This window comes from Carassius auratus, chromosome 8 (genome assembly GCF_003368295.1).
Source record: "Carassius auratus strain Wakin chromosome 8, ASM336829v1, whole genome shotgun sequence".
Classification (NCBI taxonomy): Eukaryota; Metazoa; Chordata; class Actinopteri; order Cypriniformes; family Cyprinidae; genus Carassius; species Carassius auratus.
Window position 1 is genome coordinate 10,257,790 of NC_039250.1, and position 27,465 is coordinate 10,285,254.

At 37.2% G+C, this 27,465-nt stretch overlaps 1 protein-coding gene across 2 annotated transcripts; it reads left to right on the plus strand.

Moving 5' to 3' along the window:
• The first annotated feature begins 1,397 nt into the window (after positions 1–1,397).
• LOC113108007 (ral guanine nucleotide dissociation stimulator-like 1) lies at positions 1,398–26,898 on the plus strand. 2 transcript variants are annotated; one of them, XM_026270858.1, is made up of 18 exons: positions 1,398–1,815; positions 16,704–16,814; positions 18,047–18,255; positions 19,007–19,081; positions 19,393–19,586; positions 19,697–19,821; positions 19,924–20,139; positions 20,529–20,632; positions 21,280–21,364; positions 21,691–21,780; positions 21,919–22,005; positions 22,198–22,230; positions 22,345–22,466; positions 22,557–22,646; positions 23,048–23,228; positions 23,317–23,568; positions 24,634–24,748; positions 24,850–26,898. In XM_026270858.1, the coding sequence occupies exons 1-18, from the start codon at positions 1,681–1,683 to the stop codon at positions 25,035–25,037; spliced, it is 2,412 nt and encodes an 803-aa protein (XP_026126643.1). In that variant the 5' UTR covers positions 1,398–1,680; the 3' UTR covers positions 25,038–26,898. The 2 variants fall into 2 exon arrangements, with proteins under 2 accessions (XP_026126643.1, XP_026126644.1); XM_026270859.1 differs by lacking the exon at positions 1,398–1,815 and adding an exon at positions 12,565–12,888.
• The last annotated feature ends 567 nt before the right edge of the window (positions 26,899–27,465 follow it).

A 27,465-nucleotide genomic window follows, 5' to 3' on the forward strand; every position in this document is an offset into this window, starting at 1 on the left:
GCCATGGCACCAGAATTGTAGAGTTAAGACTTGGCCTACAATGTGTTAACATGAGACCAGTGTAATAAAATCTAGGAGTGCACAATATATTAACCATATAAGCTGCTGGCTGATAGGATCATTTCCCGTTTTTACATTTAGATTACCTATGCTGTCATCTAAACCTCACTTAAAGTTCATCTTTAAAAACATTAACACAAAGTTAAATGTATGCTTTAGCAAATCTAAAAATGAATATCCATGTTTTATACTATATATTATAATATTTCTCAATTATTAGTAATTTAAATGATTGATTTTAGATTTTTTTTGTTTTCCTTTGAATTTATTTAGATTTATATATATATATATATATATATATATATATATATATATATATATATATATATATATATAATTTTTTACAGCAAAAAACTGCTTTTAAACTCTCTGGAATGTCTTTTTCCATAGACCTCCAATATAAATACATTACTTTAAAACTCTTTTTTTAATACCCTAAGGCACTAATCAGAATTATTGTCTATGGAAATGACAGCATGTCATGGAAGTTTTCCATAGATTTAAAGTTATACTTTACCCAGAACATTCCCTAAAGAGAGATCACTGTATGTTTACACACTCTGTATTCCTGTGAAAAGTTCTAAACTTAGTGTTTAACACCCTCCGGATCTTGCTATTTTGTTATTTTATGTTACTGATTCACATATCTGCTGGAGGCAATTTTTGAACATTTGGAAATTACTGCTTCTAAACTCTGTGTCTTATTAACTGTCACAAGAACAAGTTACATAAGTATTGGTGAGCCACCAAATCATTCATTGCTCACCTGTCATTCCACAGAGCTATATAACCATCATAAATACTGGCCTGTGTCCCACACGACTCCACCTCAGATTTATGCTTTCTATCACACACACACTTCAGGTTAAACCTTGTATTTGGTCCTGGTAACAAAGGCCACACTGCTAAATTATTGTTTAACAGGAGAGTATCATTACTATCAGCTTCTGCCTAACTGAGAAAACAGAAGATGACTCTATCGGGTCCTCTTTCAACCCTTAGTCTGGAACAGCATCTTTTTAGCTTGAGAAGCTTTCAAAATAACAAAAAAAAGACTTTCCCCATATAAAAGAGATATAACATTTTCTGTTTATAGTTCAAAAGAATTTAAAATTTCAAAGTAGTAATTGTGCTAAAATAACACTCTTTTGTTTAAACATCCTCTCAGTTTCCCTCCTTCAACATAGGACCCCATTTAAACCCCCCTTTTCTCTATTTTCTTTCTCTCCCTCCTTCTGCACACTCTGGGTATTAGTGCAGGGGCAGGGCTTATCACTCGCCCCTCCTTCACTTCAGTTAGAGAGAGAAAAAACAATAGACTTTAATCACTCATGTGGCCACAGCAGAGAAGCTGCCAGCATTAGACTGAGGTCGAGAGAGAGTGAGAGAGAGAAAGAAAGAAAGAGACTGTTTGTGTGTGTTGGGAAACAGCAATTGTGGACTTCTAAACACAGATTTGTTCGACTGTTTCCACTTCACACCAATGGACAAAAGGGCACACTCTAGAAAACTGCAAGAGATAATGCCCTTCTGAGACAGATAAGTAAACACACAGGCCTGCTATCACAGGAGCAACGGGTCTCTAGCCCTGAGCATGTGTGAGCGACCTGCACGGGCATCATGATCTCGCACTATCCGCTGGCATCGCTGCTCCCCTGGCCGCCCATCCCATACTGTCTGGACCTAGATGGAGAGGGAGGGGTGTCCCTGCAGAGGTACCAACCACGGTCACCAGACAGCAGCCCTCGTTGCTGGGTAGGTTACTTACATTTGTCTGCAAGACTGCTGTGGTGTATTTCATTGTAGCTAAGTGCTAGTATGATGGTTTGCCTGCAGCTTGTGAATGGACTTTATTTGAGTTAGGGCCTATGCTTTCATGTCTGGATTCTTTCAGAAAATGTAAGATGAATTCAAAGTTAAATGACTCGTAGATTGATTTGGATTAAATTTATATTATGTTGGTTTTCAGTCTGCGTAATGATGCAAGCATGCAGAAGGAATTAACTGTACTCAAGCAGCAGTCTGAAAGTTGCATTTCACACGGCAATAGTTATACCTTGCTTTCTCAAGCAACAGCAGAAATATAATAGTTTCCAATAGTAAATCCAATCTAAAAATTGGACAATAAATACACACCAGAACTAATTTTTAAAAACTTATGACTAATTACACAACGTATCACAATGTGTAAAACTTATCAAATTGACAATCAGTCTGTAACCAGCAGGCTGGGTTAAGTATCATAGCACAGTAAGTTGTAGCATGTATGTGTTTGATTCACTAAAAATAACTGTTTTAAAAAAATAATTTGCTCGAGAATCACACTACGCTTTTGGAGTTTTACGTTTTTGATTCACAGAAAAGAACTGTTTTATAAGGGTTGTTCAGTCGGGAATCGGACTGCGCTGTAAGGATTTGGTTCACTAAAAAGAAACGACTCATAAGAATCATTCATTGGAAATGGATTGCCACTTGTCGCGCTGTATGGATTTGGTTCACTTTAATCGGCTCATAAGAGTCATTCTTTCGAGAGTCGGACAACACTGGTCGCTGTATGATAGAGTGCCTTGAAACGGAACATTTGTTCTGGTAATTTTATTTCTATGTTTTTTATGTGAACTTTAGTAAATTAAATTTCCTCAGACAAGTAGACTAGTCTAGGATATATTAAAACTTTTTAAGCTTTTTAATGCGATAGATGTCAGTGGGAGGAACTTGTTTAATGAATGTAAGTGTGTATGTGTGTGTGTTGACATGTTCATAATGGGACTCAGGTAAACCTCTTTGTAGCCTATAACCCAGTGCAATGAGGTTCACATCACTTCAGCTAAAATGTCTTGTATTAGCACTTTTGAATGTGAGCCATTCCATTCGGGGAAAGCTGAATCAGAGGTCAAAAGGGAAAACAACATTAGACCTAAATGTTTTCTCTCAAGAAAGCCACTAGATCTGCTGGCCACATATTCATTGATGTGCAGAATTTGTGTGTTTGTGTGTACGTGGTGGTGGTAATGGTGTGTGGGGGTTTCGGAAAAGAAAAAGCTCTCTCTGTCAGCACTTTTTTAATAGTCATACACTGGAGCTGACCGCTGGTGACTCCATCTGTCTGACCGGCACTGACCAGAACAGTGAGATTCAGTTCGGGGAAATAGCATGACTGTATTATACAGAAAGAGGCTCTGCATCATTCATAACATCCTCGCTGGAGGGAGCGCACAGATCTGGGCAGTAAGATGGAGTTATAAGTGATGGATACTGAGAGAGGGAGATGGTGAGGGAATGGGAGTATGTGTGTGAGTGTTTGAAAGCTCATGTTAAGTAGCTTCAATGTATATATGTGAACTTACATAGCAGATTTGTCAGAGAAATTGCACAATGTGCTAGGGGTCAGTGGAAATGTTAATACATTTAAAAAATAAAAATGGATTAAAATATGTATAAGTAAAATATAATAACTACAAACACTAAATAAGTTGCAATTTACATAACTTTACATAATAATAATGTTCTTCTAACAATGAGGTCCTAGGGAGCCTATATATATATATATATATATATATATATATATATATATATATATATATATATATATATATATATATATATATATATATAACTTTATATATACTTTTTAAATTAAATGTAGACTTTGGTTCTATTTATATTTGAAACATGGTCAAATTTTTTGCGGGTACTATGTAAAGCTCTGAGAGAATAGTTCATAGTGAGATAGAGAGAGGGAGATCCATCCTTATCCAACATCCTGACTCAAGTCTCTTCCTCTCACACTGGAGAGTTTCCGAGTATTGTTCCTCTGACAGCATATTGTTCCTCTGACAGTGGGGCCATAGAGCGCTCCCTCGTCACTTTACCCTACGCTCACCCATGGAGTCCAGTCCACACACATATTCAACATACAGTACTTCACACATACACACTCACATCCATTCAAACACATTCAGTTAAATACCAAACTCGCAGATATGCGCACATACATAGACCAACACAAAATGACTTTGTCTCCCACAAACACCCCACAGATCTGAAACTCTGATTTCTCGATTATGCCATATGGGAACCCCTGGCCACCCTTCACCTCAGCCACGACATTCTCACTCCCTCTCTCGTTATCTCGAAAAGACTTCACATGATTATTTTTCCCTTCTCCAAATGCTTCAAACTGGAAAATACTTAATTCTAGAGACAAGAGAGGGCTGCATCATGCTTCAACTTTAACGTTTTTATCACTTGAAGCCTTTTACAGCTTTGCTGTACTGACATATCCGTGACCACTGCTTAGCTACAGTTACAAAACTGGTTGTTAAAGTTTGATAGGGCCTTCATGTTCGATAATTGCTTTGTTTTTGTGATTTTAATAATGAAGATGGTGGCCAAAGTTCAAGTAAGGTGGGTCAGGTCGCTCTGGATACCTCCTTGCACATTTTACCAGCTATAAATCCTGATATAGCTGCTGAATTTCTGCTTGACGCAGCAAAGCCTCAGTACAACCTTTGTAGTCAAGTGATCAAGGACTGGGGTCATTGCACTCATATATTCATCCTATATGGCACAGTCCTGTTGCTGACATTCACTCATGAAGAAGTCAATATGGGTCAGTGCCATCACACTTTGAGGAAGCTTTGTGCAGGCTGTAAGAGCGTGTCTGGAATTATGCTGAATATAGGAATCGTAAACTAAGCATTTTCTGTTTCTGCATCACTTCCCTTTTTGGAATCTGCTGGATGTTTGTTAAAAGCGACACTGATGGTTTTTTGTTAGCCGGTGTTTCCTTGCTTGCTTTAAGTGAGTCACGCGTTGTAATGGAGAATCTGATTCAGTAATTCAGTGACAGTTTTGCAACTGGTAACAAGAAAGCACGAGGCATACTAGAGCTTATGCAAGTGCTGTAGTGTTGTAGTAGAATGAAACACTGTAAATTTAACAAAAGGAGATCAATCAGAGAGCAATCAGAGTTATGGCCTATAGTGGTTAGTTTGTTTATGTTGCAATCCTATTACCTCTCGCATCTTGATAATTTCATGTCTCTTCCCTGCTGTCTCTGCCAAAAAAATACCAAAGATGCATAGATCAAGGTGATGGTTAACTGGTGCTGTTTAATCATTTTACCTAATTTATTTGGTTACCTAACATTTGGTTTTCAGTTGTTTATTCTACATCGAAAAGTCCTCTTATTTAAAATGTATCTAAAATATCTTGCAAATACAACTTTGCACAAATATATCTACACTTTTGTTCAGATGTTTGGTGCCAATACGATTTAAGAAAATTTGGTAAGAAGTGTATTTTAAAATACGTAATTTATAATAATAATAATAATAATAATTTAAAATAACCTTTTGTTTTTAATATATATTTGTATATTTTAATGTTTTTTTTCCCTTTTATTGTAATATATTTGTATATCTTGAAATATATTTCAAGATGTAATTTATTATTGTAGAGGCAAATCTGAATTTTCATCAATCATAACTTCAGTCTTCAGTGTCCCTTCAGAAATCATTCTAATATTTTGATTTGATGTTCAAGAAACATTTCTATGATAAAAGTTTAAAACAGTTATGCCGTTAATATTTTGTCAAAAGCATGATCCATTTTTCAGGATTCTTTTATTAATAGGAAGTTTAAAATAACATTTATTTAATCTATTTAAAAAAAAACAAGCTAACTGAATATTGCATGCTCTTAAGGTATTGTAGTTACAATATAAATGGATAGCATTCTCCATAAATGTGTCAGTCTGCATGACTGCACTATTGAACTTCCAGGGTGGAGTTTGGTTCAGTGAGTGTATGATAATGGAACAAGTTACTAAAGCTGCTAATATGACTGCTGTCACCCTCAGTCTGACAGTATGATGCCTCAGGCTGAAGTCCAAAGATCACAAATCACTCAAGTGGAGCAGAAAATTAATATACCCCTCATCTATAGAGCGAGGGGTTATACAGGGCAGATCAGTGAGTGGGAATGTGTGTATCTAGCGTAATAGAAAAAACAAGTGCGCAAGGAATGGTGTGTTTGTGTGTGTACTGTATGTAAAGAGATTGCTCTTAAGTGTGTGTGCCCAGTAAATTCTGGGAGGTCTGTGAATCTTCTTAGCTGTGGTATAGATGACAGGTGTGGAGCCACTCAGGTCACTGCAGCAGTTACACAAACACACACAGGCCTCTTCAGCTTCACAGCAAAAAAACAACAGCTCCTTCCTCCCAGCTACAGCCCACCCATTCATTCCCTCTTTCTCCCCCCATGGCTGCCTGATCCCTGTCATGTGGCCTGACTTATTCCCCCCTCTGCCAGAGTGGTTGAAGAGGAAAAAAGAAGGGATGGAGGGGTTGAAACTCAAGCAGACAGGATCAGGCGCAGTGTTGAAGTTATTTAATTGTCTGAAGTTATTTATCTGATCAGCAAACACTCCCAGCAGACTGAATCATCAGAATCACAGTCTATCTATCTATCTATCTATCTATCTATCTATCTATCTATCTATCTATCTATCTATCTATCTATCTATCTATCTATCTATCCATTTATCCATCTGTTTATGATTATGGTGGCAGATGGTTTTGCAAACGTGGGGGTCCAAACCAGAATGACCACACTAACTAATTAAAGCTTATTAGCTCTAGGTCAGAGCAGAAGATTAATGACACCTACCGACTCGCCGCAAACAACTGGCCACCATATTAGTAATCAAAGGATGCCGTTCAGGATTTCCTCTGTTTTTGACCAGTCACTGAGCGTATTAAACCCACAGCTAAATGATTATAATAATCTTAATGCTGACTGTATAATCAGTCTGCCACAGTTCCTTTCAGGTTCTGTTATTATGATATTCTAAACACAGGACAGACCTCTGGAAAACAGATTTGTTTTTTTTTATTTCAGCTGTCTTTCATTTCCCGCTGAGTATGGTTAAGCATGCACAGTATGTTTTATCGTATTTTTTTTATTGGTGAATGGCTACTAATTAATAACCAGATGACCCAGATGTTTCACATAAATCTAAAAAAACATTGTGGTAAAATTAAGGTTGATATAAACGCTGCTGGTAAGGAGAAGATTGCACCATACTGAATAAATAACTAAAGAGAAAGTGACATGTTTCTTGGATTCAGTGTAAAACACTTTAATTGACATTTGGAGCAGATCAAAACTCTTAACAATAAAACTCTTATAGTTCATTCTGCTTTGTGCTGATGTTGCAAACTCTGAGCAGAATCATGTCACACTGCCCTCTACTGGGCATGTAAACTGTTGTTGAGATAGATTAACACTAACACTTTCTCTCCTTCTCTCCTTTATTCCTTGTCTTCTTGAGATTCTGGGAAATGAGTCTCTGTGAGAGTCTTTCACAGTTCCAGCCATTTGATGCTAACAGATGTTTTGACCTCACATTTCATAATGACAGAGTTTCCACTGTGGCATCTAGCCTGTGCTCCTTCTGATGGTGCTCAGTGGGGAAGATGTTGCTCTCTTCTTTGTTTTGTTTCAGTTTTCTTTCATCTGAAAACCCCAGGAGCTACTCAAGGACTTTCAGTTCTTCATTCATCTCTCTTGGTTGATTACAGTAATGTTTCTGTGATATTAAGTGATGTTGATTAATGAGGCGGAAAAGAAAACCGCTCACCCAGAAAAGGGAAATGAATGAAAATAGAGAAACGAGCAAAAAATGGTTTGTTTTGTTCAGAACGGAATACTAGCACACTGCATTTACTACACAGAAAGCGTATTTCACAACATTCAATTATGCATGTTTATTTGTTTGTCTAATATGAAAACAAATAGTTATTTAACCTTTTTTTTTTAAATTAAAAAAAAAAAACATTTCCACATTTGGAAACAATATGGATTTTATTACATTCAATGGTGGTGGATGTTCTTTTGAACTTTATATTCTTAATAGAACCTTTAAAGAATATGTCATCAATGTTTTAACATGTTTTTTTGAGCAGCAAATCAGAATATTAGAATTATTAGAATTTCTAAAGAATCATGTGACGCTGAAGACTGGGGTAATGGCTGTTGAAAATTCAGCTTTGTCATCACAGGATTAAATTATATTTCAAAACATATTAAAATCAAGCAAACAGATATTTTAAGTTCTAATAATATTAGAAAATATTGCTGTTTTTTTTTTTAGCAAATAAATGCATAAACATCAAAAACTGACTTTGTCGACTCCAAACCTTGGACCCAAAGTTTTCACTTGTGTTAGATTGTGTTCATTTCTTGTCAAGTTGATTTAAAAAGAAACCAAACATAATTTTGAAAATTATCTCACCGTGTTATGGCAACATGAGATCATAGATTCTTGAGAATGACTCTGTGACTCACAGATTAAAGTGAATAATGTTGAACTTTGTAGCAGACGGCGCTTCTGCACATAACAACCTCCAGGAAGGACTTGAGTTCCCTGGCCCATCATAACACAGAGAAATACACCACCACTGAAGGTTCCTTCCCAGCGCCCTCTAGCTCCAGCATCTCTCTGTCTGCGTCAGCTCAGCTATAACTCTTCTAGTGACACTGGTGCAACACAGCAGACACTGGTGCAACACAGCAGTCCAAAATCTGACCGTAAATCTTCATATACATACAGAATGGACTAGACTTGCATTTTCTTTATCCCTCAGGTTTTTGCGAGCACCTTTGGCTGTGTAGACAAGATAGCTGACTAGTCGGTCAGGTACAATGACAAAAGGCACATAGAGTTGGAAGGCTTCAAGCAGGAAGTGGAGAGATTTCCTGGAATGTGAGTTTTTTCCCCCCACAGTGGTGCAATAACATCAGTCTCGTTACTCATGACTATTTCACAGGCCTTGTGCGTATGTGTTTTCTTGTGTGTGTTTACACGTATTTGTGTGTGTGAGTCTACCGCAGAAGGAGAGACTAACTGGAGACTGCGACTGTACTCTAGGGAGGTTTAGATTCATTATCCCTATTCAGTATCTTGATTCAGTCTCTATTGGTGTCGACAGAACAGAAATCCTCAGCCTCCCTAGGGGTCTAAACACGCTCCCTAAGATTCCCTCTAAGCCTGTTTCCTAAGCTCACCCACTATGCATCCCCACCTGAAAATAAACACCAGAAAATCCTTCAACAAATGAAATATTTTGCTCTATATATGCCTATAAAATGAAAATTCTGTCCGAAAATTTTCCGAAACCTGTATGATTTTCTGTTTTTCTCAGAGCACAAAAGGAGATGTTTGGCCAGATGTTCATGCTGCTCTTTTTCAAACAGTGAAAATGAATGGTGTGCAGAAGCTATTAAGCATTATATATAAAACAGACAAAAAAAAAAAAAAAACTCCAGATATGTGAGATGTCTTGATGCACTTAAATTCACTTAAAACACTCTTCTGACACACTAGTTTATTTATTTTACCTCTAACAAGAATTTTTTTTGAAGAGTAGAACATTTTTTGTACAGTTTAAAAGTCTTTACTGTCACTTTTGATCGATTCAATGCATCCTTCCTTGCTAAAATAGTATTAATAATAATAATAATTAAAACTTACTGACCCTGAATGATGCATCACAGAAGAATGAAAATTCCCAAAACAGAAAAAGTTTGGCGAACTATTGCTTAAACAGGTTGCATTTTTACAAATGAATATTGGGTCAATATAGATTTACTGTAGTTCACACTCCTTGAATGTAATCAAATGATACAGAGTGTTTCCTTTAGAGATTGGCATCACTACTGCTGCGGTGGTTGTGCATATGGATACACACTATCTCTATCTATTCCCTAGGGCTATAGCAGTGTATGAGATCAGAGGTGTGTGTGTGTGTGTGTGTGTGTGTGTGTGTGTGTGCACGTCAGCCGGGTCCAGCCCAAGCGTCTGCCATTTGTCAGACCTTGTTGTCGTGCACTGCAATGACATCACTCCCTTTTGAAAGCAAACAGCTATCCCTTGAGGGGGACGAAGAGTTCATGACCTCTCCCACTGCTTCTCCATGCTTCCCAGAGCCCCCGAGAAGCAGCTGAGTAGAGGACACCCAGTCAGACCGGCCTGGGAACTGGAGCGGATCCCAGAGAATGAGGGTTTCCCCTCTGAAGCCCCATTGCCCTCACTCACCGGACCACTCCTTTGTATGTCAAACACACTTATTGAATTTGTTGTGACTCTAGGCATGACGTTGAGGGTGATGTAGTTTGGTTTGAGGGAGTCATGTGATAGGTTGTCAGGGTTCTCCAGTGGTTACTCGCATGCATTTTACTAATACAGTCTTGGTCCTGGTATCTAGAATGTTAACCACAGTCAAGGATATTCACCGCATGGATAAACCATAGAGCTTGACTAAATTCCATGAAATTCTAGATTGAAAATTATTTGCTCGTGGACTAGACTCAACAATTTGGTTATATTTGGTTATATATGCTGACTTGACATATGCAACACACTTTTGTGGTACCACTTATGTATTTACATTCTTGCTCATCTATCATGACTGCCTACAGTGGTAGAGACATTTTTTATTTTATATTTTTTTTAATTTCTAGGATATGCTTTAAGCACTGCAAGCCTTCTCTTAGCCACTTAATATATCTTTTGTATTACAAATGTCGGTTTATATATATATTATCTGTTTTCCTGATGTAATTGCAATTTAACTTGATAGGTCATGTGATTAATCATGGATGTATGTGATCATGTGATCATACATGGTTGTATATATGGAGGTGTGTCTCCCCACTTTGTTTCATGTCTGATGAAGGGCTTGGACCCGAAACGTTACACGTGGTGAGCAATCATTAAAATTGCTAAGGAGCATTTTCTGGTGTGCGGACTCATTGTTTACCTATATTTTGAAAAGTGCCTTCAAAAACCTCTTAATGTGCTATACATTTTTTATTATTATTGGCATTTTTAATAGCTTCTAATTCAAAAGGTTCTGATGTTCCCCAGAACAGTTTTGAGAGATATATTTTATGTAATTTAATCAATTTCTCAACTAATTCATTAACATCGACACAGGACAAGAAAAAGCTAGATTTCAGAACAAATAGCAACATGGCAACATGTGATCAATGTGGTCAAGTCAAGTCTTTGCATAAAGATAAAAATAACAGTAGAGCATATTAATACAGATAGATACAGAATAAATATAAAATACAACTATACAAATAAGGGCATGTTAATTTTTTTTTTTATTAAATAGAGTAAAAACCAGTGAAGTAAACAAACAGTGCAGATAAAAAGATTGTAGTGCAAAAGAGCGTATTCAGACTGATTTAAAGTGACAAAAATTCTGAATTTATTTTTTATATAAGATGTATTAGTCTAGGACATTTCTTTTGGTGTTTTACTAGTAGTCACTAGGTAAGTCTTCTCTAGAGGAGTATACAGTGCCCTAATTTGGTTGGGAAAGTATAAAATCTGTTTATATACTATTTTATACATACTAAATGTTTGGGATTGAGCAACATTGCCTGTAAAATGTATTTAGTTTGAGGGAGTACTCTTAGAATCTGTCTTCATAAAACTATAGCCCTTGAGGTTTATGATCTCACCGCTGGCCTTGTTAAGATGGAAGTAAAGGGCAGAAGGAATTGAAAAGCTTTCTTTTGTGTTCCCCAGTGTCGCTGCATGAACAATCACAATGATTCTCTATGGCGTCTTAATTGTCCTCTAGGAAGCATACGTGTAGTTGGACGTGTGAGAGCCTGACTGTGTGAGAGAATGAACTGCCACATAACACCTGATCATTTCCACCTCGTCTCCACTGGGTTCAAACAAATGAAAAACCAGACGTCCTGCACGTAAGGGACATAATGGAAAATCCCTTCAATCAGACAATCAACTACAGCGTCAGCCTTCCTCATATTGTCTTGAGTTTAGCTATCCAATCATATTAGAATCTTTCCATCTTAAAGTTAAGATGTAATGGAAATAGGTACTGTATTTTCTTCTTTATTGTGACGTAGATCCCAAGAGAAACAGATTGCTGAAAAATGAAAAAAAATGTAGATTGGGTACTTGGTTGAGACCAATGATTGTTGATTGGATGGAGGCAGATCTGAATGAGAACTCACAGTATATTATAATAAAATGACATAGTTTAAGACTAAATTATATTTTGGACAGGACTCCCTGGTAGGAGAGATTTACATCTCAATGGAATAATTCCAGGTAAAAATAAAATAAGTAAAAAAATGTTTCTTAAAAACTAAAGTATAAATAAAAATGATTGAAAATTAAAAAAAATTACCTTATAGCCTACTACTATTTGGAGAGCTATCATCACCATCCTCTTACACTGTATGAAAAAAGAAAACGGCTTGACCATTCTGCTAAACAGCACCTACTTTTCACAAATAGCCTATTCTGGAGTCACATGAGGGTGACTAGATGATAGAATTTTAATTTTTTGCGTGCACTGCCCATTATCGTGAGTTTTAAAACGTTCTTCGGTGTTAATGTTGATGTTCAGTGTTGATCTATGATGGTGTACAAAGTTATTTAAAAAATGTACGCAGCATTCCAAAATAAAAAGGAATAGAAAGCGAACTACTAAAGCGGGAAGGAGAGAGAGTGCAGTGGGCGGAGTTGTGTCATTCACTAAGCGGGGGTGGACTGCAGAGCCAAAGGGAGGGAGAGAGAGAGAGCGGGGAACAGCTTGCAGAAATCAGTGTCGGGCTGTGTATGTGTGTGCGTGCTGCGCTGGAGGAGAACAATTCACCCAGGATAGCTCTGCGTACTACACTTAAAAACATTTTCGCTGGACTTGGGCTGTGTTCTAATGCCGCTACAGGACGATGAGAGAGGCCCTCACCATGAAATTCGCTTGGAAAGCTAAAATGGTAAGAAGTTGCGGTTCGTTTGCCTCCTGCACACTGTTGATTTTGCGGCTTTGAGCTTCTAAGAGAAAAAGACAGGAGCGGGAGGGGGGAAATAGAGCTTGGAGTGGAGGATAAAGAAGAGTTTGAGAGGGGAGGGGGTCGTGGGGAATCTAAATAATGCTGTTAAATTACATTTTACTGCAGTAATATATCTCTCCCCTCTGTTTATGATCCACACGCTGATTTGGATCTGAAAGTCTCCACGTAGGCGGCGGTTCCCGTTAGTTTCTGACTCTAGAAATACTTCTACTTTTATGATGAACAGCCTCCAAGCTGCAGACAAAAACAAAGCAGACAGATGGGCTTAACCCCACTTGTTATTGTTGTTATCGGTGAGGGATTGTTTCTCGTGGACTTTGGGGTTGTGTTGTTTTTGTGTGCAGGCTGTAGGGGGTAGAAAACGTCTCTGTTTGGGATGATAACACGGTCAGCATCCTTTCATTGTTTGTTTATAGGATTTTAGGGACCTAAACAGAGTCCTCAACTGTCCCACAGCTTTTAAAGTCTATTCGTTGCAATGCTTTTTCAAGGCTTTCATTATTGTTAAAAATATAGTGTTTAAGTTATCTTACCATATAAAGTCGCATAATCAATTTAAATTGACAAAGCACTATACTTTTTAAGTACTTAAGTAGGCTACTTGTTTTCATGTTTTTATTTATTTATCAGATATTACATTTACATATCAGATAGATGCTTTAGATATGCATTCAAAGTATTTTTCCTACGTTCTTGCTATCTTTAGGAGTAGAACCCATGGAATTGGCATTGCTTTTTTTATTATTGTTAATAGTATAGCAAAAAAAAAAAAAAAAATAGAAGCAATAAATATTAATCAAATTAAGTAGTAAATAATAAGAAAAAGCCAGTGATAAAAATAATAAAATGTTATAATATAATACAGTTAAACTGAATAAATTAAAGTTAATATAATTAAAGCAAAGAAACCTAACCTCAAAGAGCTCTTGTCTAATCTGATCACATGTGCCCACTTTACTAGTACTCCACTTTTTTATTTCAGAGAAAAACTATTTTGTTTCCTCATGTAGCCCCACCCTCTCTAATATCTGCCTGTGCCACTGAGCAGGCTTTTAAAGCCGCTTTGGAAAACATTTCTTCCAGTACAAAGGGGCAGCACAGTGCACAGACTGTGGGCTCGGCAGGGTCCGGGCAGTGGGTGAGCAGACCTCCTACCATTGTTTTTGAGTGCGGACTGCATGACTCATCCAGCTGGGTATTTATCTGAACGCACTGTACAGGAAACGGCCCGGGAAATACAGACAGACTGATCCACTTCATTCCAGGGACAGTTACTCTTTCAGGCGCATAAAACTGCAGACGTAGTCTGGATGTGCAGCAATAGTGAAAAAGCTCAGTAGGGAGTTGTTTGTAATGTCAGGGTTAATGACTTTGAAAGTAATGTACATAGGCTACAGGTATATGTTCTTTTAAACTATTACACATTGATTGTAGAAATACATACACCTATAAAAATGAACTTTTTTTTTTTTTTTTGCCTTTTCTGAGATTCAGAAAAACTTTTTTGTACTCGAGCGCTGGATACACTTGTTGGACCTATTTATCACGGCTTTGGATGAATTCACATAGTAATACAAGGACAGGTCCATGATGGCAGAATGCAGCCTGACTTTTTCCAGACTTCTGGAATCTTTTTGGATAAAGTCTGTTGACATCGTTAGTGAAACAGCAATATTTCATGAATGCATTTAGGTGCATTATTTAATGTGCATGAAAGCAACAGCTTGTTAAACATCTGTATTCATTTAAAGTCTTCCCACAGTATCTTGAGTAAGCACTGCAAAAATAAGTAAATAACCACATTTTTAAAAACGAAACAATCTTAATGTCTAATGAGATGGTAAAAAAAGGTTAACAATAGTTTTTTTTAGACTAAAACTAGTCTTCATATGTTTTGTATATAAGTATATATATATAATATTTTTTTCTTGTTTTTTGCACTCTAAGGAGACTTGTCTTTAAAGGAGATCTATTATGCTACTTTTTACATGATGTAAAATGTCTCTTGATGTCCCCAGACACTGTATGTGAAGTTTTGGCTCAAAATACCTCACAGATAATTTTTCATGGCTTGTTAAAATTGCCAATTTTAGGGTATGAGCCAAAACATGACATTTTTGTATGTCGCCCATTAAATGCAAATGAGTTAGCTGGAGGCCTCCTTTCAGAAGAGGGTGGAGCTTCAAGAGCTCAAGCTTCAGCATACAAATAAACATTCTACTGTTAGTACAAGCCTGTTATCTTTATAGAAAATTTACTCTGTTTAAAAGTCAGTAATTGAATTTTACTATGCATATTAAATGATCACTTATGAATTACACATACGAGGAGCATTGTGCGATTAAAAATAACAACAGCTGGTCTCATTGTGCCTAAGCTGCTTTTACAAACTATAAAAGTCCCACAAGCGGTCAAATTCACATTGCTTTCATATGCAATTTTTAACTACCACATTCCTTTTTATGATTATTCTGGTAGCATGTGAAGGCAGCACCAGTGAAACAGGCATAGCTTTAGCAACATTAGCCTTTACAGAGTGCTAAGAAGCTCTTTCAGAAGTGCAATTTTGGAAAACAAACGTGTGATGCTTACTTTGTCTGGAGCTGATGTTCACACACGAAGCGTTGGTATTGATCCCTAAACATATAGGGGATTTTTTTCCTGTGATATTTCCTTTGAAAATGAAATTCAATGCTAATGCTACATCAAGAAAACCGTAATGTTGCACTGCTGCTTCTCACTCAGGGCTGTGTCTATGCTAATAGGGCATAGAGTGTCACAAATGGGCGGGACTTTCCTATTGTGATGTGTACATTGGGAGAAATCTGGAACTGCTCATTTTGGAGAGACTGTTTATAATTTATTGGGATTATAAAAGAATGAGTGGGTGGATTTGTACCATTATAGGTTGGTTGTTTTCACACACTGCGGCCACACAACTGTGTTTAAACACCTTATAAAGGTGATTTTTGCATAATAGGTCTCCTTTAAAGCTAGCATTTTCTAAATGGTATTTCTTTTTATTTAACTTCATCATTTTTAAATTAAAATCTTTTCAACCGAATGCAAGTTGGCATTTAGATCTGCTGTCATCTTAATCCCTGACCCCCTTTTTCCTTTTCAATAATCCATTTCACTCATATACGTCACAATGCTGAAGAAAATAGTTTAATTGAGGTTATAGACAAATTTATTTTGGATATGAGAGACTGCACAGGATTTCGTATATCACAGCTCTACTTTAGTATTATCTAAAGTAGGCAGAATTTATCGATATTCTCTGTCTGACAGTTTAATATGAAAATTAAGCTGTGCACAGCCTGAAAGGCTCCACTCACTCAGACACTTAATGTTGGCCATCCCATTATACTGTTTGCATTTGTGTGTCTGACTGAGAAAGCCTATGTGTGTGTATGTATATGTTTACAGACTAAGTCTGGTTCTTGAACCCCAAGGCTGGATGGAGATATCCTTCACTGTTAAGAATCTGTAAAAGCTCTTGGGCTGATTTTTTAAATTCCAGGCCAGCTCTGATCTCATTTCTCTCTCCCCCTCTTTCTGTCTCCATCCTCCAAATGGGTTATCATTTTCTCTCCTCCACTCACTCCCTGTCAGTCTTTTGATACTAAAATTTAAAGCCAGAGTTCCTGTTTATGCTGAACTGAGACATGTTTTTCCCCAATTTGACGCCATGACATTCCAAATGGAGTAACATTGATTGTTTTCTCCCTCTGCAGAGCTCAGTGCAGGACTGGGGAGAGGAGGTCGAGGAAGGAGCCATATACAACGTGACGCTGAAGAGGGTCCAAATCCAGCAGGCGGCTAACAAAGGCGCAAGATGGCTGGGGGTGAGAGGAGGCCTTTGATCTAAATGCACTTCCACTCTTTATTTAAAGAAACAATTCGGCTGCCCATGCTGGGCCAGCCAGACCGTAGTGCATATTAAGGGTGACGTTGTAAAGCTTTTTATGGTTTACGGATGTATTTATTTGTGGTCGCAAAAAATGCATACAACTTTTTAAAGAGTGGTTTGTTTGGTAAAAGTAAAAGCCAAAAATGAAAGTTCTCACCATTTATTCACATTGATGTCATTCCAAACCTGTATGACTTACTTTCTTATACACAAAAGATTGTGTTTGTTGTGTCAGTCGTGTTGTTTTGAACCCCACTAGCTTTTATTATATGGACAAAAACATTCAAATTACCTTCTTTATGTTTTCCTTAATGTTATCACTACTTATGTGTTTTAGTGGCAGGAAAACATTAAACTCTGTTCTCTGTTGCACATTTTCAACCGAAAATTTGCTGCATGGATTTCAGTGTTTATACAACATTGTTATTTTATGAAGGCATGCTGTTATGGCCCCGTTCCGAATTACAGTGGTCAATATGGTATAATCTGTTGCTTTAACCATGAATACATTTTTCCATAATGTCAACACCCTTCTGAATCAACATCAAAAAAACAAAGCACTTATGAGCTGATTTGATTTCCATAGGGCTTTAGTTTGTTGTAACACAGCTGTTTCTACACTAAATGGGTGTCGAGTTAAAACCTAGTTAATTTAATGTAGAGTCATTTCATGATTTCAAAAGTAAGTTTGCTTTACAGTAATCATACTACAAAAATGTAAACAGAAATTCATTTGACATTGCAATTTAAAAGAAAGCACGTCTTACTTTTCGACACCAGTTAGAGCTCTGTTTCAGAGAATTCATGGTGCTTAATGTTTGACCTAGTTTTAGGGACTGCAACTCAATCATTTTATTTTTTCGCCTAGAAGATTTAGTATTTTTGCTGATTCAGTGACATTGACAGTGGCCTACTTTTAAATCACTTATTTTTGTGCGAACCATATTTATTCAACTAATGAAGCATTTTTAAGAAGTCTGCCGACTTTTCCAGCATGTCTCAGAGAGGGAGGAGGAGAGTTGCTCTGATTAAAAGCAGATTGTAGAGTTTCCTGTTGTAGCGTGCTTGCACTACCAAGGTCTTTTTCTTCCCCTGTTTATTTCTGCTTTTCTTGATACTGGAGTGCATGCTTAAGTATTTTCCTGTCCTTCTCCTTTGCTCTCTCAGGCGGAGGGTGACCGCTTGCCCCCAGGTCACACAGTCAGCCAGTTGGAGACGTGTAAGATCAGGAGTATCCGGGCGGGGACACTGGAACGTTTGGTAGAGACACTCCTAACAGCGTTTGGTGATAATGACCTGACCTACACCAGCATCTTCCTCTCCACATACAGGGCCTTTGCTACTACACAGAGTGTACTGGAGTTGCTGCTGGACAGGTGTGTACTCTAGTGTGCTTGTTTTTAATTGCACACATCATAAATGTCAGGTGAAACCTGCGTGCATTCTGATGCATTCCGAAGTTTTGAATGTTCATGTTTGCATGTTTGCTTAGTGAAGAGAGGTTGCATTTTGTGGTCACGCACGCTAAGCAAGTACTAATGCCCATCTGGTATTCCTGGTATTAATGTAAACGCAGTCGGTTAAATTGCATTAATGTAAACCGGTTAAACAAAAAAGTTGAAAATAGTATAAGGAAAAATAGTAGATCTACAGGGTTCGGACAGTACCAGGGAATTTTTTTAAAGTCTTATTTCAAGGTCTGGAAAATTCATGGAAATAAATTTAATGTCATGGTGGAAGTGTCAATGGTCAATATGCAAAAAAAAATTCTAGTTCTGTTCACTCCCTCGAGTATTTCTTTCACTGCATATTGCTTTTTGTATAAACTGCTTTATATCATTAGTTACTGAAATGTGGGAAACCTATCTCTATCTATGCAATATACTTCCCAGTTTAAATGCATCAAAGTAATATTTTATTACTAAAAATTATTTTATGTTATCCAAGTGTTTGATATTTAAAAACCTTTACTAATTAAAAGTGGACTAGATCAAGTGATACAATTTTTTAAATAAAAATAATATGACCACTTCACACAACCTTTAGTTTTTTGGGTCCTTGTTCAGTGGTTACTGCCTTTACCATTTGTCAGAATGCTCACAGGTTGGTTTCTGTCTTGGTGTTCAGGTATGGCACTTTTGAGGATTGTGAGGGGGAGCGTAACCAGTGTCGGTCTGGAGAGAGCGGAGTTGCTGTGAGAACGTGAGTTCCGTCGTCATCGTGGTTATCTGTGCTGCCGTATCTGCTGTGACTTCCGATCAGCTCTCGTGTTTATTGCTTCATTTCCATGGAAATGCAAAAATAGAGGTCAAACACTATGATGTTGTGTGCATGCTGGTGTGTGAGTTAAGAAGCAATTAGAAATAAAAGGGATCTGATGAATAATGGTGCTTGGTTGCTGCATGAATCACAGCATTGCAGCTGAATTATACTATGAGAGATTCCCTCACTGGTTTTCTCTGGTTTATACAAACATCTATGTGTTCTTATTCTTATTTTTTATTTTTTTTCAGTGCTTTGGCCTCTATTCTAAGAGCCTGGTTGGATCAGTGTCCAGAGGACTTCCAGGAACCTCCATCATATCCGAGCTTGCATCGTGTGCTGGGTTTCCTGCAGAAGGCCATGCCAGGCTCAGAGCCAATGCGCCGGGCTCAGAGTCTGCTAGAACAATTGCGTGTCCAGACAAGCCTAGAAAATGAGACTGAAAGTAAGACATATCTGGTTACTGTTAATAATTTTATCCATCCTATCTAACTTCTTGTCTATTCATGTTTGTTCTGTCTTCCTGTGCTTACAAAAACTGTCCGTTTGTTGCAGGAGGCTTTCAGTACACCAACCCTTTCTGCATAGGGGAAGATGAGGAAGTGGAAATCGATTTGCAGGAGGACTTCTTCTCCTTTAAGGTTGACCTTGTAGCAGAGCAGCTGACTTATATGGATGCGGTGAGCGAGAGAAACCTAGATTAAATCCGTACTAAGGGAACACAAAATATTATTTTGTACTGTCTTTGGCTCAAGCTAAGAAATATTTCCTTCTTTCCACAGCTGTTGTTTAAGAAGGTGGTTCCTCATCACTGTTTGGGTGCCATCTGGTCTCAGCGTGATAAAAAGGACGGCAAACAGAGCGCGCCCACCATCCGCGCCACCATCACCCAGTTTAATGCAGTAACGGCATGCGTGGTCAGCACCATCCTCCGTCAGCGGCAGATGCGCCCGCATTTGCGTGCTCGCATCATCCAACGCTGGATCGACATTGCACAGGTGCACAACCCAACACACACACATTTGCACGGTCACATCTCCCAGTATGACTTAAGTTTTGCTCACGTTTAAACCTGTCCCGTTTCATTTGAGCCGAATCTGAAGTGCTTTAGTGTTGTGTGATTTTTCTAGCAATACTTTAGATAAAGATAAAGCCTGATGTTGATCTGGAATATAGTTTTTCAAAAGGCATTTACTGTTCTTGGTGCATTTGGGTGAAGACTGACACCTAATCTGTTTCTTTGTAAGACATAACTGTTTTAGATGAGATCTAGATAAACCAAAGTAGACATAATAATGACTTTCAACCCCCCAGAGGATTTCTGAAAAAGTGTTTTTAGGACCATTTGTAAATGAATATGTATAAACATGGATTAACGTGTTCTCAGGAGTGTCGCATTCATAAGAACTTCTCATCTCTGAGAGCCGTTGTATCAGCGCTGCAGTCCAACCCCATCTACAGACTGAAGAGAGTGTGGGCCTCTGTTTCCAAGTAAGTTCTATCAATAAATAAACCTGTCAGTCATTTCTTGATTTCTAAAAATGATATAGACTGGTGAAATTATTCAAATCCTTTCGATAACATTGGTTCTGTTTACCTGTTATGTTATGATTCCTAGGGAAGTCTCTAAATGAATGCCATTCTAAAGTTTGGGATCACTATTATTGATTTGAAATGTACACTTATTCAGCAAGGATGCATTCCATTGATTAAAAATGATGGGAAAAACATTTAAAATGTTACAAAATATTTTTATTTTAAATAAATGCTGTTCTATCAAAGCATCCTAAAAAAAAGACAGTTTCAAAACTCCATTAAGTTGCACAATAATTTTCAAGTTATAATATTAAGTGTTATTTAGTACCAAAATAGGCATATTAAAATGATTACTGAAGGATCATGTGACACTGGAGTAATAGCTGCTAAAAATCACAGGAATAAGCTACACTTGAATATATATTAAAATAGGAAAGAGTTATTCTAACATTGTAATGGTCTTTCACAATATTACTGTTGTTACTATATTTTTGTCAAATAAATTTGACATGCATAAAAGTTGTGTATTCTGTAATGATTTTTGCTTTGATACCAGGAATGACATGCTCTGAGATTGTTTTTGTTTCACTCTGCAACTTTAGAGATAGCATGCAGATGTTTGAAGAGCTTTCCGATATTTTCTCTGACCAGAACAATTACCTTACAAGCAGGGAACTGCTAATGAGGGTGAGCTCATGCACACGTCTCTCTTTTTCAGTTCTGTTGTGTTTTCTTTGCACAGAGGCATTTAAATTAGCTTTCCCCGAATAACTAGGTCAAAATAAAATAGAATGAATGATAATAAATACATGAAATCTTTTGCCTGTTGTGTTTGTATTTTGAAAATGTGTTTATTATATTTTAGGCTAATTTGATGATGCTTTCAGGTACAATCAGAGTGTAGTAGTTTCAACTCTGTTTAACACAAAAAAGTTCAGAAGATGGAGACAGTTCTGCCAATTCCTCCTGTGCCTGTAAAACAAAAACTAATGATATCTTTCTGATCTTCACAGGAGGGCACCTCAAAATTTGCCAGTCTGGACAGCTGTGCCAAAGATCACCAGAAAAGATCCCACAAGAGACTGCAGTTACAGAAAGAGATGGTGAGTACGGTAGTTAAAAAAACAACAACAAAAACTATTGTCAGTATATACTGATAACAGAACATGTGTTAAATATTGTTTAAAATGTGTCATGTTACCTTAAAGCTAACAAATATATATCAAACTTTTTGTCTCCAGGGTGCCATGCAGGGGACGATTCCATACCTGGGTACATTTCTCACAGATTTGACCATGCTTGATACAGCACTGCCTGACCATGTGGAGGTGAGCCAAGCTGCAAGTCCAACCACACATTTCCAGACAAAAGGAAAACCTCATAAAGAATTATCTCTGTTATTACTGACCTAACATTCCCAGACTGTTGAGGTTTTCATTACCAAGGTTTATTTGACCTTCTTTTGGATGAGTACAATGATGAGGAGAATCTGGGCTAAAGTCTATTTCTGTGTTTCACAGGGAGGACTGATCAATTTCGAAAAGCGGCGCAGAGTAAGTACAACATTCCTTATTATTTGGTTCTTATTATAGTCAAAACATCTGCTGAATCTCATTACTATAGGCATTCAGATCTGTGGGAATGTTAAATAAAATCTCTCTTTGCAGGAGTTTGAGGTGATCGCTCAGATTAAGCTCCTGCAGTCTGCGTGCAATAGTTACAGTCTGACCTCTGATCCCGCTTTTCTGCGCTGGTTTAAAAGTCAGCCTCAGTACTCCGAGGAGGAGAGGTACACACGGTTTTCACTTTAAATGCCTTTTTTTTCATCTGAATATTGTGTAAGTCTCAAAAATAATATTTCTCTCGGATTCTCCTGCAGCTATGCGCTGTCTTGCGAAGTTGAAGGATTGGGAGAAAACAGCCCAACGTCACCGAAACCCCGCAAGAGTATGGTGAAGAGATTAAGCCTGTGAGTGACCTAAAACCAAAATCTTGATGCCTACATTGATCATATTTTATTCTTAGGACCACATTAAATCAAAATTACAGATCTGTGACTCAGCAGTCCATGTCTTGTTAACTTTTATGCTAAAAGTTACATTTAAATTAAATATGTTTAAAAATGTACATTTCACCACCACAGGAATAAAATATTAAAATTATGTTATATAGGAAAATAGAAAACAGAAATTTTCAGTAGTATTTCAGATTTTACTGCATTTTTAATTTAAAGAAAGGAAGCGTTGATGAGCAAGAGCGCAATCGTACCGGCCCAAAACTTTTCTTTCGGAATTATATTGCATATTCAAAGAGGATGACAAATTCTAATCATGTATTTAATGCCAGTTTTTGTCCTTCCAACTTCTCTAGACTTTTCTTAGGAACAGACACCACGAACTCAAGCTCTCCTGTAAGAGAAAGTCCTCGATCGCCTCCTACTGGCAGCTCTGGGGAGAGCATGGACTCTGTCAGTGTGTCTTCCAGTGACTCTAGTCCCTCAGAGGGTGAAGGCATGACACCCACACACTCTATAGACACTCATCTGAAGAAGGTACAAACAACTTAATTTGTGACCACATTATTGATTTACTATTATATTAAAATAATGTATTAAATACACATTTGTTTGGTTACCTTAGCAGTCTGATTCTTCCTCCTGCACCTCATTGCACTCCATGGACACCTTCTCTTCTACAGCCAGCGCTTCTATATCTCTGGCCTCCCCGACCCTGCCCGGGCCCCCCTGCATGCACCACCGCTCGATCTCGTTGACGCCCATGTCCCCCTCATCACCTGGATTTCCTCCTCCCTATAACACACAAGCTCAGGATGCGTGCATCATACGAGTGAGCCTTGAACAGGGAAACGGAAACCTCTACAAGAGTATCATGGTTAGTGAGGAATTAAATATCATTAATCTACTGTGCTTAATAGTGTGCACAGTCTATTCTTGCTGTCTATTCAAGTAAATTGGACCATTGGTAATCTATTGGTCAAATATTCTGATTAGTTATTGATAGACTACCTGCAAGGGTTATTAGTAAACTAAAACAATGAAAAAAAAACATTCTTTTTAATTGAAATAATACAAACGTTAGCTGAAGTACATTTTATTGCGATCATTTCTCATTTAAATTTAGTCTAACTTGATGTACTAAAATTACTAAAACAATAAAAATATAAAAATGTATATTACAAACTACAAAAAAGACAAAACAAGCTAACCAAATAACTAAAACTTTAACTAACATTAAAATGGAAAATAAAATTATTATTTCTGATTCAAAATAAAAACTATAACAGTATCTCAATGATGCATCCAAAGTCCACTCTGCGGTTTATGAGTTGTCTTATATTAAATGTATGTTGCTAATTAATTATTGTTATTTTTTGTATCTAATATGTGTTTGAAATCAGGCAGATATGCATGTAAAAATAATTAATAAATTTAAAACTGTGGTGTGGGTACTGGTCAAATATCATGAGATAAATTGTGATTTTATTTTATTCTATTGACAGCCTCAGAATTTACCAGAAAAAAAATTAATCAAATCTCTCCTTCCTTGATTTGAAATTCAGTACTTCAGTACTTAATAAAAAATGATCATTATTATTATTTTTGAATTTTGAAATGTTTCTCATCAGGTTTATATATCCAACATTTTATATTTATAAATTTATATAATATAATATGTTATATAATTTTGGAATAAGTAGAAATGTTATAAATAATGATATACATATTTCCAGATAATATTTTAGGGATTTCATTTGGCTTTAGTACAATGATAATATAACAGCCAATTACTTAAATGTTTATTTTTTATAATATAACACTTATAAGAGGTTATATTTAGAGGTTTTTGGAAAAAGCTTTAAAATCCCTGTTCTAATATCACTAAATTAAGAGAGAGAAGACTTTCTGATGTAAAATGCATTATTGTTTCTCCATGCAGCTGACCAGTCAGGACAAAACTCCAGCTGTGGTCTCCCGAGCCATGGCCAAACACAACCTGGAGGGTGAGCAGGCCGCTGACTACGAGCTGGTGCAGGTCATCTCTGAGGAGAGAGGTACGACATTAAAACTTGTGTATCTGGCATATTAAGAAATGCTGTTTAGGTTTCTTATGGTGGAATGCGGTCATCACAATCATTTTTCCCTCTTTCTCCAGAATTGGTCATCCCAGACAACGCCAACGTGTTTTACGCCATGAGCACATCTGCAAACTTTGACTTCCTGTTGCGTCTGCGTGGTTCTGAGGGGAGGCCGGTTCAGCTGCGCAGTCGTTGCAGCTCCACACTACCGCGCACACAGCAACGCTCCAGTCTGTCCCTCAGGCACAGCAAGGTCACACTGTAACCTCTGACCTTTTTTTGGACCAGAACAGACTTTGTTAAAAGACTACAGCCGGTGGAGTATTAGAAAATGGCCTTTAAAGACTATTTCAAGGGGAGTTTGTTGACTTCAGAAACATTTCAGAACTAATATAGACATCTCATGTTCTGCCATACTGCCTTTTGAAATGAAAGGCTTATGTTAATAGCAGCATGTGCCTCCGCCTTTCAACCTGGTCAACAAAAGACACATCCCATCCTCCCTATTGCTGGATATTTTGCACAAGTGCAGGAAAGTCTCCTGCTCCTCATCAGTATTTGCATAATGGCACATCGCTTCCTAGCCAAGAGGCCTACACAACTTTCTCAGAGAGACAGAGGGGAACGAAAGAAAAGCTGTGGGAAGAGAAGTTCAACGACAACCCTGTTGCCTTTATCAACGTTAACGATGGAACTCTTGTATCAGTATTGAAGACGAACTGCAGTAGCTGTGACGTCGTCATCAACGTGTCCTTCTCCTGTCCACTTGTGCACTGTGTGGACAATGTGGATCGTATCCCTAGACTTAAAGTGCTTAGACTGGCTCACTAAGAATCCACAGATTTACATTTACTTTCCATCTTTAAGTGCAAAGTGAAGAAAAGAACAACTGTTTCCTTTTAGATATCACAAATGGTAGGTATCTATGATGAAACAAGATATATGAAGTTATTTTTTCTGCCTATTCTAAGCATTTTATCTCTGTTTCGGTGTTTCTTATATTGTGAGCTGTGTGATGAATGCAGAGAATATGCATTCTGATTGGTTCCTGCTTGGTTTTATCAAGTCTGTGGTGTTTCCTTTCACGATTGGATCCATGTTGTGTCTTTAAGGTGTGGTCACACAGCACCAATAGGATGGGTTTCTATTAGGAAACCTGGATTGAGCTGCCTTCCTCTATGAAAGTGCACTTACTATAGAGTGGGCGGAGTCAATAGGTGTGTACTTAAAAGAGCACTTGGTCCACTTTTTGTAGCTTTTTTTCTCTTCTGTCTTCAAGTATCACTATATTAATGATATGCTTTTCTTTTTTGTTTCTTTTTTATACATATGTCTTTTGTAAGAGATGAAGAAGTAGCCACGGTATCTATGGAAAAAGGATTTTGGAAGTTTTAAAAAGATTTTGTTAACTAAAAATGAAAATGTAAAAAAAGAAAAAAAAGCTGTGAAATGTGAGTGTGTGGTTGTAAAGTAAGCATTAAAACAAGTCAGTCATTTCCATCAACCAGTACAATAATTCACTGTCACTGTACCCCCGTCACCCTAAAAGATGTTTTCCAGAGCAATTTAGACCTGTTACGTCTGTGCACCCGGTGAATAACACAAAAACTAGTTTTACACAGAGGCATTTTAACAACAAATAGTTTCAACAGTTTCTAAAGGCTTATTGAAATTTTGCCTTAATCCTGTTCTTTCTCTACATAATACCCATAAATGTGTTACTCTGGTATGTTATAATCATTAGTTGGCCCTGACTCCTGGTCAAATGTCGACAGATGTATTACAGAATGTGCCAAACATGCCTTTTTTCCTTTGTTCTCTCGCACTATTTAGGAAACTTAAGTTTGTTACATGGAACACGTAAGACTTTGATGACACTAACAGTTTTTCAACAAGGTAAAAATGTAGCGTTTTATCGGTAGTGGGGGCAGCAGTGTTTGTATTTTGATTCTTTTGTCTTAATTCAAATTTATTCAGCACTTGTGAATTTTCTCCATTCTTTAATTTGAATATTTCTTCACTACCAAAGAATTGTACAGAGAGTCAGTGAATATATTATTATCCTTATTATGTTTTGTAATTTGAATATCACTTTTCATGAATTAAATGGAGACTCTCTGAAAGTACTGTGGATGTTGACTGAAATTGATTCACACCTAAAATACCATAAGAAGAAAATAGTAATTCATACAAATGGTTTTGTTTTATAATTCCTTTCTTGTCTGTTGTCTGTTTCTGTACATGATTAAGTTAATACTAAAATATCATTGCACTTTCACCCAGATTACTCAAGTCAGTACTCACGGTGGATGCTTTGACAAATGTACACGTCACCACATTACTCATCATCAACATTATCTCATGATTAGCAGGAGTGTAGAGGCAGGTTTTTTTTTTTTTAATCCACTGGTTTCCAATCTTATCTTGTTTGGTTGTCGTCAGAGTTGTAAACACCACTGACATGGAGGGACAGGCCTGGATTGTGGACCAAGTGGCCTGTCAGAGCCTCAAAAAACTCATTCTGTGCCACTTAAGATCTCCATAGATGTTTGGTCACACCTCAGATGAATTCAAAAGGTTCATGATAATGATCACCGGTAAACTTCCAGAATCTTTATCAGCCCCCTGATAAATCTGGTATAAAGGTCCAAAATATTGTGAGAATACATGGCTCATTAACAGGATAATATGAT

Coding starts and splice junctions, on each gene's coding strand:
- LOC113108007 (XM_026270858.1), top strand. CDS start 1,681: ATGATCTCGCACTATCCGCTGGCATCGCTGCTCCCCTGGCCGCCCATC. Junction 19,822..19,923: donor AGCTGACTTATATGGATGCG/GTGAGCGAGAGA, acceptor TTCTTTCCACAG/CTGTTGTTTAAGAAGGTGGT. Junction 20,140..20,528: donor GCTGGATCGACATTGCACAG/GTGCACAACCCA, acceptor ACGTGTTCTCAG/GAGTGTCGCATTCATAAGAA.